The sequence below is a fragment of the Cryptotermes secundus genome, unplaced genomic scaffold (genome assembly GCF_002891405.2).
Source record: "Cryptotermes secundus unplaced genomic scaffold, Csec_1.0 scaffold1747, whole genome shotgun sequence".
In the NCBI taxonomy this organism is placed as follows: domain Eukaryota; kingdom Metazoa; phylum Arthropoda; class Insecta; order Blattodea; family Kalotermitidae; genus Cryptotermes; species Cryptotermes secundus.
In genome coordinates, this window is record NW_019744161.1 from 315,751 (window position 1) to 338,286 (window position 22,536).

At 41.2% G+C, this 22,536-nt stretch overlaps 1 protein-coding gene across 1 annotated transcript in view; it reads right to left on the bottom strand.

The window, feature by feature from the left end:
* Positions 1-15,372: 15,372 nt before the first annotated feature.
* The window catches only part of LOC111874613, a 155,898-nt gene continuing 148,734 nt past the window's right edge, over positions 15,373-22,536 (bottom strand). The window contains exon 5 of the mRNA XM_023870249.2: positions 15,373-18,244. Coding sequence (XP_023726017.1) covers positions 16,857-18,244 — 1,388 coding nt within the window. The 3' untranslated portion in view covers positions 15,373-16,856. The remainder of the gene's footprint in view (positions 18,245-22,536) is intronic.

Here is a 22,536-nt window from a genome sequence, read left to right on the forward strand (position 1 = left end):
AAATCTGAGACAGTAAAATATGGTCGCGAGTCCCAGGGACTCGGGCCCGAGAAAGACTGCGCTGGGAAGGGCCAGCAGTATATACAAAAGACAGACCCGTCCTCTCGTCAGAGAGGGTGCCCCACAGAAACAAGACCGTAACTGTCAAACTGTAATAATTAATATCTGGTCATGAGCCGCAGATGGGTCTCGACACCAAGACTTGCTGACTGACTGACCGTCAATAGCAATGTGACTTTGACTCTGACTTGCTAGATGGATTAGAGACTTGGAACTGGGAGCTGTGAGCTTCAAGAGAATGGTTACACACAATCAAGAAACAGTTTTCATGGATACGCGCTAGACTAAAAAGCGGGAATGCAGAAAAGATTGTTTCAGCCATATCTCATTCGTAATACAATTCAGAAGGCAGTTCAGTAGCTGAAGTGTTAACCAGATAAGATTCGTTACCAAGCAACGACTAGCAAGTAGACATTGACGACTTTATTTTGTCTGCTATAGTTACAGTAATCTTTAGAGTGTTATAATATTTGTAATTACGCCTTGTGAGTGCCCAATAAATCTATTCATCAAATCCAGAACCCATTATCATTAGTCACGCTAACCAATTATACGTGAGAGCTCGTGTCAGAAAGTGGTTACAAACAGGAATACGTGACAATATTTTTGTTCATTTCCATGGGCTACTGTGTTCGTTTGAGAATAGGGCTTCGTCTTCAACGAGAGAACAGGCTGGTCTCTCGAACTGTGGTGTAAGTTGAGTAGGAAGGTAGGTAGTTCTTAGCTGTGGACTTTGTTCATTATAGTAAAGGTAAAATGTAAAGTTTTCCCTGTGCTTAACTAATTAAGCACTACGCCATGAAGGCGTATGGGGGAGTGGATGTATAGATCCACATTTTCTTGACCTCGGCATTAGCTGGAGGTGAGTGGTTGGCTTCATGCCCCTGCCGCTTTACACTCGAGGAAAGAGCCCCCGGTACCCACTGGATATGAGGCTGGGTGGGCCCCAGGGCCGGTCTGGACGACTTAGAGAAAAGTAATTTTGTTGTTCACGATAGGTCTTTTATTTTTTCGGACTCTGTGATGGATCCATGGATATATTTCAGTTGTGGTCTTTGGGAACTTAGCTTTGTACTCAAATTATACACACAATATTAAGCTGAAGAACGGACAGGAGGAGTCCTAAGCGAACCAGTCGGGTAACTGCTTAATTAATTTAGCACCACGCCATGAAGAGGTATGGGCGTGGAGGTATATCTCCATTCTTGACCACGGCATTAAGTGGAGGTATACGATCACCTTGACGCCTCGGCCGCTTTACTAGGGGCGTTCAAGTTCTAAGGTCTCCGATTTTTTTTTCCTCAGGACTGGGAGCAGATAGGCACATGCGGTTTAGTTTAAAATACGTATGCACTCTTTGTGAATGCGTGACAGAGATGGCACCACTGTACGGCACACAGAACTCTAGTGGTGGCGGCGAGCGTGAGGAGTGTTTTTGATACCTAAAATGGCGACGTTTTCGTTACAAGAACAGCGAGTAATCATCCATTTTCTCCACTTGCGTGGTGCGACACCCATTGAAATTCATCGCCAGTTGAGTGAGACATGTGGTGATGGTGTCATGAATGTGAAAAATGTGCGTACACCCTCTCCCTGAGAAATAACCCCCAGTACACATCGTATATAGGCCCTAAGAGCAAGTTCTGATGCTGTGGAGTATAAAATATATTTCCGCTTCCGTGACTCAAACCCCGATCCCACAGTAGCCGTCGCCATACCGACTCAGCTCCCCCGACTTCTGAGCGAACCAGTTTAGTTTTCACTTGCTCCCACCTTCCCCTGCTCTGCCGTCAGCCCCTGTACTTAAGTCCACCTTCTTTTGCAACTCCCCCCCCTTTCAATCTTTGTCATCGATATATCCCCTCTCCACTCTGCCTCGAAGTAGACCCTCTAGGGCACTGTTTTCCTACTTCGTCACTCGTGAACTCCTTAAGCACCCATCGGCTAACATTTCCTCTTGCTGCTCCAAGTTCGTGGAGCCGAGTCCTTCTAGAGAACCCGCCGGTGGCGCAGCTATTTAATAATTATCCAATATTTTATTGAACCCGAAAATTCATTACCGTGTTCATAACAAGCCGTCACTTCTCCTTATCCTGAGCCAGATGAATCCAGTTCATATCACTCCATCCTATTTCTCTGCGATTCATTTTGATATTATCCTCGCACGTACATCTAGGTCTTCTTAGTGGACTCTTTCCTTCTTGCTCCTTCAGGCACTATGCTACAAGACGGAACGTCGCGGGTTCAAATCCCGATGAGGTCATGGGATTTTTCAGTTGACCTAAACCTTCCAGCCGCAATATGGCCCCGGGGTTACTCAGCCTCTAACAGAAATGAGTACCAGGAATATTCTTGGGGGTAAAAGGCGGTCGGCGTGTGGGGCTGATAACCTTGCCGCCATCTATGAGCCGATTATCTAGAAAATGTGAGAACCTCAACATCACACAACCTTATGGGTCTCCACTGCCTGTTACAGGGATACCTTTACTTTTACTTTCTCCCATCTCTGCGTTCTTGGGAAACACCCAGTTTTAAAGCCTTCAATTTTGTGACCCATTCTTTATTACTGTTGTTTCACTTAGAGGACCTATTCCTGTCGACTCCCTCCCAATATCCGTATTACCTTTCCAACCCTCGGCCTACCGTGAAAATGGATGCAGTAGATTCCTCCGAAACTTTGGTATTGATTTATGGCTATTCGATGTTACATTCCAGAAAACAGAGATCATAATATTCACCGCTTCAGAACCTGAAGTCTCAAGGATCCATGTAAGTTTACAGAACTATTTTACATTTCACGTCTGTGTCCGGCAGATTTGCAGACCGAACTCGCTTGTAATATTTCACACTTGTCCTTCTTTTTTCTGCAAAGGACCGCCTTGCCTTTTGGGCTGACCTCGTTGCCCCAAGTGGCGCACCGCCATATTGAGGTCAGTCATGGGTGCAGCAGCATGGGTTGGGAAATGCCTCCGCATCGTCTGAACTTAACTCCTAATGATTAGAGCCCCAATTTGCAGCACTGACCCAACGTCTGCCTCCCCGGTTCATGCCACTTTTCAGAGTTCTGTCCTGCCACGCTGGAGCGTCGTATCGCTCTGTGTAGCCAGGCGTTGTGAAACATATCTCACCATCATCTGTGACCCAATTATCCCCACGTCTAGCAAGGCACATACTCGCTAACTTTCGTTTTCATGTGTAAATTATCGCGTGATTTGTAATTAACAATTCTGACCTTCCTCCTAGTGAATCACTTTGTGTAACTGGGTCCTCCTCTGGATTGGAGCGGTTCACGTGACCCAGCTGCTAAGGTGAGTTGACCACTCAGGGGACTGGTAACGGCTCAGGCCGTAGGTAACATCAACTAATGAAAATGAATTACCAGACAGTCGACCAGGTATGTCACCCGTTTTCCATCTCGTCAGCTTCCTCATGTTAAGGCTGTGGCGGCGGCGTCCTCACGGGATCAACACACAGTTCGGCGCAAGTCACTGACTATAGACTAATTCGTTCAGCGTTGAGTGGTACTTTCTTTTTCAGTTTTCTCTTGTGATTCCATGGCAAATTGTAATTTTGTCTGCATATGAGGTTATCACAGAACACCTCTGTGGTCTAGTGCTCATAGTTCCTGGCTACAAATCCAGAGGTACCGGGTTCGATTCCCGGCGTTACTTGATTTTTTCGGAGAAGTAGTGGGTCAGGGGCGGTGTCCACTCAGCCTCGTGATGATAATTGAGGAGCTTTTTCAAGGAAATAGAGGCTCCGGTCTAAAAAACCGAAATTAACGGCCGTGGGTATTCGTTGAGCTGACAACGCGACACCATCTATCCGCTAAAGCTGGCACTATCTTCGCCGACAAGCGGCGGTCGCTCGGTCGGTATAGTTCGCTTGTAATTGTATGAGGTTATCACAACGGCGACTATGGAGAGTACAAACTACATTGTGGGTTATAACGCCGTGCAGATTACTAGAAGTTCACTTCTACCCAACTGGACGGCGTTATATCGCAGAAGTAAAAGTCAATTTATACCGAAATGCACGGCTTTACTAATGGGAATTTATTTTTATATTACTCACTCATGGAGCTGAGGCCCTTCTTGAGAAGCTGCCAATTGTGCAGCTACTCATTTTATGGAACCCGATGGTTCATTACCGTGTTTACAAGAGCAAACAACTTGTCCCTATCCTGATCCAGATCAATCCAATCCATACAATCTCATCCTATCGCTTTAAGATCCATGTCAATATTGTCCACCCACCTACGCCACACGCCCTGCCCATCTCATCCTCCTTGACTTGATCATTCTAATTACACCTGGCGAAGAGTTCAAGATATGAAGCTCCCCAATATGCAGTTTTCTCCAACCTCCTGTCACTTCATCGCTCTTCGATCCAATAATCTCCTCAACACCCTGTTCTCAAACAGCCTCAGTCTATGTTCCTTCCTTAATGTCAGAGACCAAATTTCACACCCATACAGAACCACAGGCAAAATTATAGTTTTGCATATTCTAATTTTTATGATTTGGGGCAGCAGACGAGAAGACAGAAGTTTCTGGACTGAATTGTAGCAAGCATTACCCGAGTTCAGTCTCCTCTTAATTTCGTCCTGAAACAAGTTTTGATCTGCTATCGTTGTTCACAAATATCTGAACTGTGCCACATTTTCAAAACATCTGTTACCTATCCTTATGTCATGATTTTGCCCCGTATTTTGATGACGAGACAGCAACATATACTTAGTTTTCTCTGTATTTACCTCTAGACCAATCTCCTTACTTGCGTCAATTAAAGTTTGTATGTTTTTCTTTGGGTATCTATATTATCACCCAGTAAATTCACAGCATCAGCATAGACCTACATAGTGTGTCCAGGTTCTGTTAGGACTGTGTTCATTAAAAATACAAGACGTGTAGACAAGGGGTACGCGGTAGCGTAATTGGTTGAGGCACTATGCTACAAGCCAGAAGACCGCTGGTTCTAATCCCGATGAGGTGGATTTTTTCAACTGACCTAATCGTTCCAGCCGCACTAAGGGGTCGATTCAGTCTCTAACAGAAATGGGTACCAGGAATCTTCCTGGGGTGTAAAGGGCCGTCGGCGCATAAGGCTGACAACCTCACCGCCATCTGTGAGCCGATTGTCTAGAAAATGTTGGAGCCTGGACATTTCACAACCCTACGGGCCTTCACGGCCTGTTATAGAGATAGCTATCTGCTGCAAGATGTGCTCAATGTATCAAACATTCACTTTAGCGCGCTGCGGCTCACAGCTCATGAGAGCGGCCTGAATTCCTTGTGGAGTGACCTCACGGTGGAGTGACAATTCGCGCTTGAAGATGTTATTAACTAAGATTTGAAATCCATTTGACATTTTGGAATGTGCAAGAGGCAATAGTTGCAGCCCCTTGATGAAAAGCAAAAATATTGAACTGATATTCTTGTTCAAAGCCCCAATTAATTATGTCTTTATTCAAATATCTGACACGTGTCTACACATCAGTCTGCACACAGAGAATAAGCAATCATATCAATAAAACAGAAATTATACACACAATTTTTGTAACAATAATTTTATATTTACAGTATATACATAGTTATATATAAAATGTTAGGCAAAAAAGCATATCGAATTATAAAGGGTGTTGACACACAATTACTCTTGCACAATAATGATAAACAATTAAGAAAATACAATACTGTGACTTTCTAATTTCATGCTAAATTTAGGGTAATTTTTTATTAAACAATCGACCCAAAATAATGAAAGACATGAATATATTGCAGGTCCAGCAAATATGTATTTGTTACTCTACATATATTTGAACTAAACAGTCTTTTTTCCTAATTATTTAAGTATAATGTTTGTATTTATGTGATTAAGTCGAGATGGACATCTGTTAATTGTTAAGTGTGCAGCGAGATACACGATACAGCATGATATCTTATAATTAAAAACTAAATAATATATCTTAAGAGTTAGGTCTATTGTATGAATAATGCTTTTTATGTAAGACATTTAATCTTTTTTTCCTTGGCACTACAGCCCCAGTGGGCCTAGGCCTACCTCCATGAACTTCTCCGTTCACTTCGGTTTTTCTAGATCTTACACATTCGGTAGGACTCCTTAGGCGGGTGATCAGCTCGTCGCAAGCACTCTACCTGTACACAAACACAGAAAAACGCACACACACAAACTAAACATTCATGCCCTGAGTGAGATTCGAACCCATGATCCTGGCTTCCGAGCGAGCGAAGACAGTACTTACCTTAGACCGCTCGGCTACCGTGACCGGCCCATTTAATCTTTAGTTTTGTTAATATTTACATATCTGGTCTTATGTATTGCAAATTGTTTTGCAACATGGACGAAGTCCTGCGTAGATACAAGAGGTTAAACATAAGATAGTAGAGAAACATGACAGCCAACATGACAGAACCTGATTCATGCAACAAGATCTTCCACTCCGATAATAATGGAGCGTCTGTGTAGTCGTCATTGGCCGTATAGTTAGCGCAGTCTACCAACTGCAGCTCTCTAATAGTCGGGCTACGCGGTGGCTGATGGGTAGTATATGGCCTGGAATGGGCAGGCTTGAAACGGATTCAGAACTGAATCTTGACATCGTTAAATGTGAGGTTACATCATGATACAAGATGTCTCGCACTAGAAGGGGGGGAGGGGGAAAGTTTACAGATTATGTAGTTAGTTAGTTAGTTATTGGAGAGGGTGGGTTTCCCCATGCACTTAGACCAGTATTGGTCCATTGTGCTTCCCTCTATAACATTCTACCAGTCTCTATACCCTACCGATATTGGTGCGTACCATCAGTCCCGACCGAGCCAGCGAGTTCGGCCTCTACTGGCTTGGCGGTATCTATAATGCTTCCTCCATCTATCAGGGGCGTTAGAGACTACTGTTGGGCGGGAAACGTCCTGAATTTGGCTCAGTGACCTCCTTTGGAGATATGAGGTTCTTTTACGTGCCGTAAAGCTACGACACGGGACCCACGGCTTAAAGTCCCTCCCGGAGGCCTTGTTCCCTGAATTTTTCCGCCCTTAAGAATTCCACGACCTCCGCCGGGTTTGAACCCGCGTACCACGAGTCATGAGGTGGGAACGTTACCTCTAGACTACGGAGGCCGCTAGCAGATTATGTATATCTGGGAAGAATATTTCAATTAAAGAGAGGGGGTGTAAAGGAAGACTTGTAGATAAGTGAATAATAAGGAACTTCATAATTTTCATCCTTATACCTTTTAACACCTTCGATATAACATTATCCATCAATATTTTTAAGTATAAATTCCATGTTTATTTTCTGATATGTGTTGATGAATATCTTGCCTAATCATATGTTCATTCTGCAGCGTTAGAGACGCTGAGACAGTAAAATATAGTTGCGAGTCCCACGGGACTCGGATCCGAGAATGACTGCGCTGGCGAAGACCAGCAGCAATTGTAAACGATAGGCCCGTCCTCTCGTCAGAGAAAGCGCCCCACATCAACGAACCCACAACTGTATATATATATAAATTATATATTCTTCTATGAGATGCATGGCAGTTGAATTGTCTTCTAAAATAATTCCAGGAATTTTTTTCGAAATTCTAAGAAAATGTTTAAACAGAAGGAGATCGTGTTCTGATCAGAGAATATTTTCATCACGTAAGTGAGACATTAAGGCGTGCGCAAATTCTCGTCTCGCAACAATGAGGCTAAGTGGGTTTGAGGTCACGTGACTTCATCGTGTTTGGAATGCCTTGACGCCCAACTCCTATTACCTTCCCTCGCAGAGTTCATTGTGTTCGCAGATCTGACATGTTTCCTTCACCCAAAATAAATAAAAATTATCATGTACTAAAAACGTAAGATCATGGCCGGTTTTGTTTCCTGTTTACATTTAATCTGTGTCCCTTGTGAATTTTTTCTTCATTTAGATTTCATACTAATATTCATCTTCAACTGAAAGTTCATATGTTTTACCCCTTGTTTATCTGTTTTGGGGCTAGTTCCTGCATGAAAGAGACAGTCTACAGTCGTTTCTTCATTACGGGGTCTAACACTCTCATTCAATTTCTAAGGACAAAGTAGCCTATTGCCCCGTAGCTTCTAAACCACGGCAGGACAAGTGTTAAGTGAATTATTTAATGAATTATTATCATAATTATCATCATCGTTATTGTTCTAATGATGAATTATTAGTGAATGGGTGAATTTGGGCTTGATAAAGGAATCGTAAAAGAGAGATCAGAAATACACAAATTTTGGTTGGAAAGCCTGAAAGGAAGAGACCGCTTAATAAATTTAAGTAAATTGTTGTTTATTTAACAACGCCATAAATATCTCAGTCTTTGAAACATTGAATAATTTATTTGAAATTATGTGGACAGGGACCAGTGGAGGGCTCTTGTGAACACGGTAATGAACCTTCGGGTTCCAGAAAATGATGGAAAGTTCTTCAGTAGCTGCACAATTTGAGGCTTGTCAAGAAGGGCTCAGCTCCATTCAGTTAGTTAGAGGAAAGGTGCAGCCATAGCCAAATTTTGGGGTCTAAACAGGAATTTTCCTGACACTTCCTGAGGAAAACCACAAAAATATTCAGTCAGCATAGTCTGTATCCTTGTTGAAATTCGAACCAAAGACACCCCTACACATGGTAGGCGTAAATGATAGAATAATATTAAAGCAAATTCTAATGAAATATTTGCCGGTCACGATAACAGAGCGGTCTAAGGCATGCACTGTCTTCGCTCGCTCGGAAACCGGGATCGTGAGTTCGTATCCCACTCAGGGCATGGATTTTAATAGTTGTGTGTGTGTTTATCTGTGTTTGTGTGCAGGTAGAGCCAACTGATCACCCGCCCAAGGAGTCCTACCGAATGTCTAAAATGTAGCAAACCGAAGTGAAACAGAAAGTTTCATGGAGGTAGGCCAAAACCCAAATTGGAGCTGTAGCGCCAAAGGGAAAATATGAAATATTGCAGAAGGATATGGATTCGGGTTAGCTGGTTCTGAATAGGGAAGAACTGTGATCTCTCGTGAGCTAAGTACTAAAGTTTCCGGTTTCACGAAAGGCGGGGAATTTATTTAACAGCTAAACGACTATCAGATTCTCACTAAAGACTCTGCTTCATGGCATTAGTTAGTAAGGGTGTATCATTGATAATCATAATAAATTATTAGTGAGTGTAAAAATTTGTTAAATTTATTCACTGGTTCACTGCCGCAGTCTCTTCACATGTGCTCATACTAACCACTGTATCCATGAACGCAATCATTTAATTTATCCAGACTTAGTCAGAGCAATGTACGAGCATTCTAACGGGCCATGACGTCAGTGTAACACTTCTTGGTCCTGCTTAATTCATTGCTGCAGGTCATGGAGAGGAGAAATGCATGTAGGATATTGGTGGGAAAGCCAGGAGGAAAGAGTCCACTGAGAACACCAAGGAATAGGTGGGTGGACAATATTAAAATGGATCTTAGAGTGATAGGATGTGATGATATGGATTGGATTGATCTAGCTCAGGATAGGGGCCAGTGGCTGGTTCTAGTGAACATAGTAATGAACCTTCAAGTTTCATAAAATGCTGGGAACTTCTTGAGTGGCTGCAGAATTGGTGGTTTCTCAAGAAGGACTCAGTTCAATAAATGAATGAGTGTCAGGTCGTGGAGGTATTAAAGTTTATCTCACTCTGGCTTCGAATAACATATGAAATTGGTGAGATGTCTTTAAAATACGAAAGAATTTCATTTGCTACAGTCACTCGATAAGTTCGAAAAATTCAAGAAAAGGAAGAAGGACGTTTCCCTACATCGGCCCTGAATGCAACTCTGCCTTCGGGTGCGCCTTGCTTGTTCACAGAACTGCAGTCCCACCCTGGCGCTTTGTCTCAGCTTTTCCTTGATCGCCCAGTTTGGCCGTATATAGCAAGTGTACAGATGCTTGCCTTTCACTGTGACACCAATATTTCGCATTCTTCTACTTTGCACTATTGTGTGGCTTGGTGGGAATTGGACCCGAACCCTTCACCTGCGTCAACCAGCAGTACGCAACTGAAGTGTGTGGGGGAGGAATACACACATTTCACATACTCGAAACTTATCAGGTTTAATTTTATGGACATCAATAGCTGACTGACTAAGGGTATCTCTAAATACGAGATGAAAGTATTACCGATTTCACCGTCAACCCAAAAATACTGTATTATTTATTTGTTTATATAGCACGCACTGAATGTTTCGACCTCAAAACGGCCATCTTCAGGTACTGCAAGTTTCTCACATGCTATTACCGAACTGTAACGTTAATATTACCATCTTTATAAATGTTTCGCACAAATTAGGTCTTATTAAATTAACAAACTAGACAAAATTTAGACTAGAATTTGGTTAAAATTAACAATAAATTACAAAGATCATTTTAAGTGTCAAATTGTGGATTAATGATCACTTAATTTTTAAATTAGGTTTAACATATTTACGGGTTTTATTCTGATTCTTTTTTATTTTATTTTATTGCTAATTTTAACCAAAATCTAGTCTAAGTTTTGTCTAGTTTGTGAATTTAATATGATCTAACTTGTTCGAAGCATTTATAAAAATGGGAATATTAACGTTGGAGCTCGGTAATAGTCTGTGAGAAACTTGCAGTACCTGAAGATGACCCTTTTGATGTCTAAACATATAGTGCGTTCTATACAAATAAATAATAAATTATTTTTGCGTTGACGGTGAAAGTTGTGTATGTTCATTGTATGTACGCAACAGGATACAATCCTTAAAAATATTGACTTCAAAGAGTGTAAACTTAGAAATGATCTGAAATTCTGTTCCGATTGTGTATAGTTTTCGAGACTCAAAGATGGGAACTACAGGCGTGGTATGATTGCAGTTGTCTAGGGAAGAGCTTTAGAATTACAGCGAACAAACTCGTCACGAAATTATACTACAATTGTTGTACTACATATTTCATTTCAGATCGAAGGTCAGTGGTTAGAATTTCCTTACGCCCAGCAATTCTTTGTATCCTGTCACAACTACATTTCATTTGTCATGGGCAACTAGCGACCAGTGCAGTATTTCACAAGTGCTTCAGTGACGAGAAGTAGCAATCACTTTGCTTTGAAAAATTCCATTATTGCAAGTTCTTTATGGGTCATTTTGCAATCCTGTCATCATCTGCACAGCACAGACAATGAATGATGTATTTATAAATTAGAAAGATTTTGGAAACAAGTGATTTTGGTCTAATCGAGGTACAAACAAATATTTTTCCTGCAGGGCCTGAGGAAATCCACCAAGGATAGCTGGTGTCTCGGCCGAGGCTCAAAGCAAACACCTTCCGAATACAAGACGTTACCCCTACCCCAAACCCGCTCCATCTCCCCACATAAATTACCAAAAAGTTAATATTTAAATACCAAAAAACTTGTGACGTACACGCTGGTACCAACAGCCGAGAACTATAGAGGAATGAATTCTTGACTGGCCGAGTGGCTGCGGCTTCTCAAGAAGGCGTCGGCTGCATGAAGCTGTAGGAAATAAAGAAATTGTGGGACCTGCGGAGTGATATGTGTCCTTCCCTTTACGGCCAATGCTCTTAGTTCCGGTATGTTTCTCTGATGTCCCAGTGATATGTCTGTTCTGTCCAACTTCACTTTACTGAGGTAATGATGAAGCATTCCTAAGGGTTTCCACGTAGGTAAACATAATTTGACAAATTATATGTTATGAAGGGGCACGCGGTAGTGTAGTTGGTTGAGGCACTATGCTACAATCCGGAAGGTCACGGGTTCAAATGCCGATGAGGTCATTGGATTTTTTTCAATTGACCTAATCCTTCCAGCCGCACTATGGCCCTAGGGCCGACTCAGCCTCTAACAGAAATGAGTACCAGGGTAACGGGTGGCCGGCGCATAAAGCTGACAAACTTGCCGCCATCTATGAGCCGATTGTCTAGAAAATGTGGGAACCTCAACATTTCACAATACTATGGGCCTCCACGTTCTGTTACAGGGATACCTTTGCCTTTTTTTTATGTTATGAAACTTTTACGTAATATTGTGACGAATAGAGACATTGCTAGGCGACGACTCGGTAGGCATATTTCCGAGGAAGGAAACGCCTACAACAATATGACATTCACTGCTAGGCAACGGAGCAGTAAACACGCCTCCTTAACAATAGAGGCTGTTTTCTGCGTGGTCCGTGCAAAGTGGTTATAAAGAAGTGTTAGGCAGTCGTGTGAGCAGTGAAGTTTGGAGAGTTGTCAGGAGACGAGAGATTTAAGTTGAAGAAATGTTCATTTGAGTGAGTTGTCGAGAATTTCGTCGAGTTCTGGAGATGGCAGTCGACGGTGATTGAGAAGAAATGAATTAGACTGTGAAAAGAAGACTTCATGTGTGATTTGAATTGACAGTGTTATGAAATCCGTTGAGTCTCTGAACTTTATCTACAAAAACTTATTTTCTCCCAAGAGAATATATAAAAATACCTATCGGTAGAACACCAGAATTTTCTAAATACATGGAAGAAATTGTTGAATACATACCGTTAATGGAACTAAAGCTTTAGGCGACTGACTCTTGCCATACTGGCTGGGAAAGCAGAACATCTTGAAATCATTTTCTCGAACGAAATCACAGCTGTGGTAAACAGTGGATATATCTCTTTCTAACACGCCTTGGTGATCTCTCCCTCCGGAAACCTGCTCGAACCTCTTTTACGAGAGCTCGTAGATTCAATGAAGTAGACATTTTAAGTTACCATGGCGACAAGATGTTTGATGGTATGAGAGGGCTTTGCATAGTTCAGGTCCCACAGCGAGAAGTCAATTGCTTTAAAAAGGGAAAGTTAAGTGTCATTGATGACATCATCGAGACAGAGTTCCTCGATCATGTTTGCTTCGCGTATGAGTGTCTGACGAACCTGTGCCCAACCTCACACTCATCTTCTCAATTAAGGATTTCTATTGCTGATTTCCGATAGTTAGTGTGGACACAGACTGAGGTCTTCACGAAATTATTTGAATGTTTTCTCTGTCTTAAATATTTTGTCTCTCTTAAAGTTTATTTGCGCAGGGCTGGTAATATGAAATACCATTCCACGCTACCCCTCCCCCATAGAGGTGGATAACATTAACAGTCCAATATTTTATTAAGACATTTGTTTCGGTCTACTCTCTAAATGAGAAATAAACGATGAATTTATAATTAGTTGGAATTGCCACATGTTTATGTCTGTGGAGCTAATAACGGATTATGGACTGGATTTATTGACCCCTTTTTGTAGATTCTCTCTTACTCCCGATCAATTACAACAGCTCACAATAAATGACTGCCTAAGTCTCGTTCCATTCTCTTTTTCCATCCCTCTCTCTCTCTCTCTCTCCGAATGATTTCCGATTGGACTACTTATATAGTCGTGAGGCGGACACATAGAAAATGCATCCGTTGCCAAGCAATGGATATAAGCGAATCACATAGAAAACACTTCTTCTTTTATTGTTGTATTTGCAGCGTGTTGTATAGCAACGGATTTTATCCTATTGTTGCCTTGTATTCTTGTAGGCTTTACATAGCAACAGACTATTTACCAAGAATCTGTCTCTGAGGGAAAGTTTTCTTTGAGCCGTTGACTAGCAGTAGTTCTGTAGGTCATAGTATTTAAACTCTCCTCACGTTTCAGCTTATATAAAAAATAAAACGTAAAGTTGTCCCTGTGATAAATTTGTTAAGCACTGTGCAATGAAATTATGTGGAGGAGTGGAGGTATAGCTCCATTTTCTTTGCCTCGGCACTATATGGAAGTGAATAGTCAGTTTCATGCCCCTGCCGCTTTACTCCCTGGGTAAAGGCCGCGGTATCCATAGGCTAGGTGAGCCCCAGAGCTGGTCTGCACCGTATGGAGAAGAGAAAAATCGTACATTGACGGAAATCGAACCAGGACCGTCCTGTCCGTAGACCATCTCTATACCGACTGAGCTATTCTGACTTCTTAAAAGTTAATATTACGAAATGATTGGCACTTCTCTATGTACCTGTTACAGTTAAGAATGTAAGAATTTACATATTTTCAATGTGAGATACATTTCTCGGTCATCGCATCATTCCTCAGTCAATTAACCCACCGAATTGGATGATAAATACAAATTATAAAGCTCTTGATTGTTAATTCCTCTTCCTTATGCCCAAATATTCTCCTACATAATGAAATTTAATAGATGTATTTAATTATAATTCAAGCTGGCTGAAATGAACTATCCCTTGGCATTGTAGTCTGTCGTTGCACGGCTCCCAGAGTCGTGAGAAAGAAAAATACGGTCGTGAGTCCCGCAGGATCTGAAACCAAGCATGACTGTGCTGGCAAGTTCCAGCAGTAATTCACCCGACCCAATCCGACGTCATAAATATTTTCGCTATACCTTCAGTTATTTGATTTGTGTTTCCGATAAGCAGTACATAGCTTCTGGGGATATGATCACTCTATGTCATGTATATGTGCTTTCAGTGTTCATTTTACAACAAGATTATGATCAACAAATATAAAACGGGTTCAGTGGATAAAATATATACAGTAAAACTTGGTTATAGCAACATCGGTTTCTGCGACACCTTGTCTATTGCGTCAAATATTCAATGGTACGAACTAATTCCTCATAAAGCAACTGTTTTTATACCTTGCTTAGTACGACATGCACAAATGCACCAACCTCGTATGTAACGTCATTTTCATTCCTGAATTTCTCTGATATGGACATTGAACGTAATTTAGAAAGTGTGTATTGGGCAAGTAACAGGAAACAGATGAAGATAACTGATTACTGTACTCGTATCTAGGTACAGTAAGGCACAACAATTGATGTAATCTACTGTAATTTGGTGAGTAGGCCTACCTTTAATATACAGTATTAGTGCGGTGTGTATTGTCAGTGAAAAGCGCTGTAATATGTCTTTGATATTACACATTTGGGCAATTCCACGTTAATGTTACGTTAGTCTGTACTTAACTATGTATTTCACTAAAAAATGCAACATTTTAACTCGGTTTTTGGTAGATTTTTACGTGACTAACATAAGGCTACTGTGGAAGTGCCCATTTCGGTTACAACGACATTCGTTTATAACGACACTATTTTTAGGTCCCTTTGATGACGTTATAACCAAGTTCTACTGTACTTGTTTGTGACTTACTGTTCTATCTGGGTTAATATTTTCCTTTTCCCAGGTCTCATTAAGATATAAGAAACATTTTTATTAGTTCTGAATGACAATTTATAGAAATGAGACTGCATAATATCACAATATGTAGCTCATTTAAATATTTAGTTTATTATAGCACTCACGTTAGGTGTAGTATGCATAAAGGACAATTCAATTTGAGTCAGTGTGTAATACAGAAATAATATGCATATAATTGACATAAAATATTTCATTTTATATATCGGTTATTGAGCACTTCTTGTTAAAGGCAGCTCTGCTGTTTTGGTCCCAACTTCTTTGGAAGTGTTCCATTCATTCACCATACTCTCCACCTCAGCATCCTACATTATTTTCTTAATTTTGCCTCACATTCTAGTGTAAACAGGGCTTGAGGTGGGGCGGGATGTGGCGGGATGGCATCCCGGTTCTTTTCTAAATGGCTTAAAAGCATCCCATTACTGCTTTGGCAGTAAATGCCTATGAATTAAATGTCTGTGAATTTAAAGGGGAAAACCATCCCGGTTCTATTTTCATTCCACCTCAAGCACTGAGTGTAAATATATACATTACGAGAATTATATAAAAACAGGACTACATTGTTAAATGTATTATTATATTTTGCCGATTTTCTTAGAAAAATTGGAAGAGCTCTTGCTGGTTTCTATATTCCTGTTGAGTCTTTGTAGAGAATACAGTCCAGCAACCATCGTGAAATTGATTTCAATATCCCGGAAAAGTTTATTTACAAACTCCTTATCAATCGACATTTTGAAGCATCTTCTAATACAATACAATAGTACAATACATCAGTTCCATTTGGTCCACTCCAGCGATTATTCGCATCTGTACGGAATAAGAAACATATGTTTCGGAGACTGTTTCTGTCTCCATCATCAGAAGATATAAATGGTTGTTTCCGAAACGTTGGATTCATACTTAGTACATATGAATGATGGTCCAAGACAACTTCATCGTATTTAGTTTCCATAAAAATTTCAGAACTTGCACCATTTTAATTTTACTAAATATCTCCATTTGGTTTCTGATATAATCAACAAATATTCCTGTAAGTACATTAATATCTTGCAAGCCTTAACTAAAAATTAATCACATATTCTTGTTCTTTCAATTTTAACGATGTTCGTAAGATTATCAGTAGGTATGTATTGTATTTAATTGAAATAAAATTTGAAGATATAATTATTCCTGTCCGTTTAATCATCAAACCATGTAGATGCGTAGAAGACTTCACGTGTTCACCAGGCGAGTTGTTAAGTTTATCCCTTCGGCCACTTTACCCTGAGGAAAGAACCTCCGGTATCCATTGGATAGAAGACTGGATCGGTCGTCCGTCAGGTCTAGATAAGGTAGCGAATACAAAAATTATTGCCCAAGTCGGTAATCGAAACCCGATCTTTCAGCCTGCAGCCAGTCACTCTTGATATTTTCAGAATATCTTAGTGTATATTTTCATATCATTTTACACTTGAGGTGGGTTCTTGTCGATGACTTGCAACATTACTAAAATGCATACACATGTATCACAATCTACGTTGAATGGCACAATCCTTCGTATCCATATCTTCTGTATGATTCAGTAAGGATGCACAGCGGCGATGCCAACTCTGCCAGAAGACACGGAACTATTCGTTCTGTGCAGCATCTCATGGTGGTGGGACGCTTGTGGATGTGGCAACATGTGATGAGGCTCGGCGTAGCTGTGTCTGTACCTTGAAGATGGAGCAGGCACTACATCTGGCGGCGGTGGCGGCCCAGAAGACTTCTTCAAATTGAGGTGTCCTCCACTTGATGGTGACATGTTATGATGTTGGAGTCTAGCTGTATCTCTGTCAAGACCTGGGAACCTCTCATGTTCCGATAACTCCTGATAGCCGGAATGTCTGCCGTTAGAGACGCCGTTGTTGTGGTTACCGACGCCTCTGTTGCCTGAAGAGAGTTCAGATCCGCCGCCATCTTGATAAGAGCGCCGTTTGAATTCCTTTGCAAGTTCATTTGAACTGCGTCTCCGTTCTTCCTCCAGTACCTCAAACATTGAGCGCCTCTTCTTTTCGCCACCTCCAGGCATCTGAAATTGATTAGCACGTGGCAGCCGGCTCTCCATATTCCGCCTGTGCGGTTCAGGGCTTCCGGTCTCCTCGTCTTCTTTTATGTGATGGCGGGGAGTCGGTTGCTGGTTGCGATAACGTTCCAGAGGTATATCCGAATTTGAATCGTCGTTGAATGATTGTTGTTGGGTGAGAGCAAGTTGTCCTCGGGAAGGATTTGGTGTCCTTTCACGAGGACCACCGCGATATCTTGGTACCTCTTCGACAGGATAGCCCATGTCTTCGCCTGTTTTGCGCTGATTACGTTGTTGAAGCCTTGCGTTACGTGTTGGACTCAGGAATCTGTCCCTCCTCTCAGGACTGAAGTCTTGATCGCCCCTCGCCATTCTTGTAGGACTGCGAAATCGATGTCCCATCTGTCGCCTCTCTGGAACTATATCCTCATCTGAAGCGTTCCTTCCTCCTCTAGGAGGGCTCTGTGTCTGACGCTGAGGCCTCGTATCTTCCTTAGAAGGGCTGCGGTATCTCTGGTGCGGTACAACTCTGGATTCTTCAGAAACTCGACTTCTACCACCGCGGTATACCTGAACGTTCGTTTTTAGTGGGCGGTGACCACGATGTAAGGGCATGCGGTCATCGTGGTCGTCTTTGTGATGGTGATGGATCTTCTCCCGTTGAATCTGGCGCTTGCTGTAGGCATCTCGTCTATTAACATTGCGCACTGGACTGTTACCGTAGTCACGCTCGAAGACGTCGTCCTCGTCCTCAACGTGCATATCTGGTTCAGGTGTGTCAAAACCGTCCCTAGGCGGAGGAGCATGAACTCCAAAATATCCTCCTCGTTGTGGTCTGTCTTCTAACTCATCTTCTGAGTCACGACTTCGAGACCAGCTTCCTCGCCTTGGGTAAGCGTTTCCTGAAAGAGAAAGTTTGGAAATTATATCTTATCGTTTCTGAGAAACAGTAATTGAAAACACAGAGGTAGCCCAGAAGCATCCATGTATGACAAGAAAGTATTCCAAGCGTGGAAGAGTGGCCTAAACAAAATCAAACACATTTAATTCTAATTAATTATGACGATCGCCCACTTTCTACTATTCTGAAAGAACACTACCTTCGTGAAACCCGATCTGTTTACATCTTCTAGTTAAAGGGCGGGAAGGCATAGCCTCAGATGTGTCCCTTAGAAAAAGCCAATTTCAGTCACCAATCCTTTGGTCGCAGTTCACTGAGATTTACATGTCATGAGGAAAGTCGTGTATTTCAAGACATTAGCTAACTGAATTTTTCAAGCATTCAAGTATCCTAAATAGAAATGTATTAAATTCAGGATTACAGAATTTCTGATCATCATCAGTTTTCTGATGTTCTAAAAAAAACATAACATTTTGGAAACTGAAACTCTTTGTGCCCTCCGGTAGACCCCATTGTCCCAGTTACTGAGATTATTTCTAACGGACCCAACTGAGTGGAAGCTTTCCCACCACACGATGAAACAGATCAAATTTTCGAAACGTGTGATCTTCCAGGGCATTTATTTGTGGAAGAATTCAGTAATCCCGAAAGCAAACGCCTAAATTACCATTGGAACAATTTGATAAGTCATACATATAATCAGAATTGGCCAGTGATCCAGAGGGGAATCGAATTTGAATGTGTCTGATGGACACTTGCATTGCCATTATGGGCATAAATTTTAGTTACTGGTGTTACAGTGAGTGTACTCTATACTTCCATAAGGTGCATCGTTAGGAATTTGAAAATTAAAAGGCAGCTTCTTTATTTATTTATTCATTCTTTTATGTTTTATAATGTGTGGATATCAAATTGCTGTTCTCCGAAAATATTACGAAATGGACACACAATTACCCTGTCAGGAATGTGCTTTGGGAGACTGTCTCGTTAGAAACTTACTGGTCGGTACCATAAATATAATAGATTTGGGGGCTAGTGGAACCCTAAATTCAACGAGTTTAGTCGCCATGGTTATCACGAAGTGGAGGTAACATGCAGACTGCTTCTTTGGTAAAATGTTCTAAAATCAAATTTAGTCTAAATGTGGATTTGAAGTTCACAGTTTTGTGACTATGAAAAATGGATCTTTCTGGTTTTAAGCCGTGTAGTGAGGAGAGCTCCTTACGTTTCGAAGAAACATATCATTTCCATCTTCAGTATCAAAGAGTAAATTAGGCATCAGCCTGTCGCCTACTTCTGCTGGTTTATTTTCTTTTCCCGTTTTTTTTATTGTCGAAATGGCCGATGCTTCTTAGCTTCTTATTGAAACGCAAATTCAAAATCTTAACAAAGCTGAGCAACACGAAATGTGATCGCCCACATAAACATAAAATATTATATTTGAGCGTCATGTGGTGTAAGCATCCGAAGGTTTTTATTCATGTTGCAGATAGGAATCAAAATGATACTCTTTTGGAGGAGTGTTAGCTGATTTTTTCCTTCTGCTTAATTAATTAGACATCACGCCATGGAGACGCATGAGGAACAGAGGAATAGCTCACCATTCCTGACCTCGGCACTGGATGGAGGTGAGTGGTTAGCTTCACGTCCAGGCTTCTTTACTCCCTGGGAAACAACTTCCGAAACCCATAGTATAGGGTAGTGGGTGAGCCCTAGAGCCTGTCTGAACGCTGTGGAGGAGACAAAATCTCTTTACCATGCCGGGGATGGAACTGGTGTCCCTAATATTCATGACATAAAAAGATTTAAGTTTATGTTTACTCTAAAGGATTCTGACATTGGTGGATAACACACAGAATTACTGGGTTTCTGGACTTTTTCCATCGTCTGGAATTCTAAAAAATAGAAAATACGACGTTTCGGAAACTGGATCTGTTTCCGAAACGTCGTGTTTTCTATTTCATAGAATCCCCCACGGTGGAAAATGTCCAAAAAACCCAGTAATTCTTTATGTTTACTGTTTACTTCGTCTAATAAGCAGACACGTGTAACATTGGCAGATAATTCGAACCTATTGTTGGCCAAGTGGTCATCTGATGCCTCAGGTGAGTCACGTCCCCTGGACTGGACAGTTGAACGTCCTGTTCATATTTTGTATGCAGAAGGTAGCCGACACGCTCTGTATCGGTTCCCGGTAATGGCAGGTCGCCAGTGAAAGTCACATAATGAAGATTACGCGTAGCACAGAAGCCTAATCAATGGAACGCACATTCCGTAAGCGCTTGTCACACACACAACAGTGACGTAACGGTACTGAAGCAGTCAGAAAAGATTACGTTTTTGTTTTCTATGGGACTGCTGCTTGAGTCTGTATACCGCTGCTGTAGAGGTCACCACACACTGTTCCTCTGTGTTCCAGTATGTGCAAGTGACACAACGGCCATTTTAAGCTCAGATATTGTTAATATCCCCTGGTCTCCATTTTGTTTACTCTGCCTCTGAGAGAGCCAATGAGGGCTGATTAGTTGGCTTGCAGTTTCCCTTTAGGTCTATACACTTCTGTTATTTTCTTCGTGCTCTGTTTGCTGCATGCTGATACTAGTTTCTTTCTCTTCTTACCCTTCGGCCCTGAAGATGAAGGTAGTATATCCCTCCAAAACGTCGGTTGACTTACCACACCGCGTTACATTTCCAGAGTCAGCATTTTCTATAGCCAGAGAACCTCAAATCCAACTCGATGAATTATATTTTCTTGCAATTTCACAACGTGAAATGCGCCAAATAATTTAACTTTTGGCCATAAAAGCTTATCTGACAGGTGAGGCGCCTGGAATCTGACGAAGGCCAAGTGAATGCTGGCAAAGAGCACACCATTTTTTCTCATAATAGGTGCAGTTGGTTCCCACGTGAAACAGCCTTTTTACTAGCACCATCGCTTTCACTTTTATCTGACACAATGAAGAGCTGCAAATGCTTTACTCTCTTCATACTCACTGCGATGTAACGATATCACGTCGAAACAGACTGAACAGAACTGTGATTGCCTCCGACTAGCACACGTTCTGCGTCACTGACGAATGAGTGACGTAAAACTGAGTAATTGCAACGAACCGAAGAAGACAGCGGAAAGTCACCGACTCGGGGGTGTTCCTGACCAGGGGGGTGAGACTGGAATAGGTGAAAGGGAAACATGCATAAGTCCCATCTCTACGCATCCTACATGAACTAGATAGTCTGGAAATGATTGGAATAGATCATAATACACCTATCGCAATTAATCGAATCGCTAAGTGTAAGCCAATCAGAGAATCTTGAATTTCCGTTCAAGGCTTTGGGCGTTGACTCAGTAATACTGCGTGGTTTGTAATGTTATGTGTGCGCCATTGAGGTATGTCGTGCAATTAATTAGATTAATTAGTAAGTAAGGATTTTGATTTGATGTTGTGAAACGAGAGTCGACATTTACGCACGAATTTACATCTGTGTGTTATTTTTGTATATGGATTATTATGCTTACTATGACCAGTGAAATTAAAAACAAACATGAAGTCAAAAAGTGTTGCTACGATATTTCATCGAAATCGTATTTCTGTATTTTAAACATCTTTCGGTGTAGCCTAAAGAAGGACCGTAGATTTAAAGAAACTCTTGAGTGTACTGTGATTGTGTTATAATTTTTGTATTGTTTCTTGCAGGCTAAATGGGAAGAATAGGAAAATGTTTTGCTCCTGGGTGCGTGTAATGCAGTGAGCACACTGGAATCAAATTCTTTTATTTTCCCAGGGATTCAGCACGGTATGAGCCAGATGTAAAATATTATTATAAAACATAGCGTAAAATGTTAGCCAGTGTTATTAAAGGAACTAAAAATCTTCATTATAATTAATTTCTAATTCTAGTAACAAAATGAAAACCACCTGGAGCATTATAAAATCAGACATAGGCAAAAAAATCAATAATGCGGGTATACAGTTTTTAAACATTAATGGGAAGTTAACCGATAATCATGATGTGATTACAGATTCTTTTAATAATAATTTTAGAACAATAGCTGACAAGATCAGTACCAATAATGCAAACATTGGCCACATTATACAGTCAGATGCGGACAAATATTCAGATTGTCTGTCTCGAGCTTTCACGATTCCCTTTCCAAAAATTAAACTGAACCACACCTCTACTAAAGAAAATGAAAATATAATTAAGTATTTAAAACCAAAAAAATATAGTGGTATGATGAAATTCAGCTTTAAAAATCAGCACGCCTTTCATTAGCTCCTCATTAACATATTT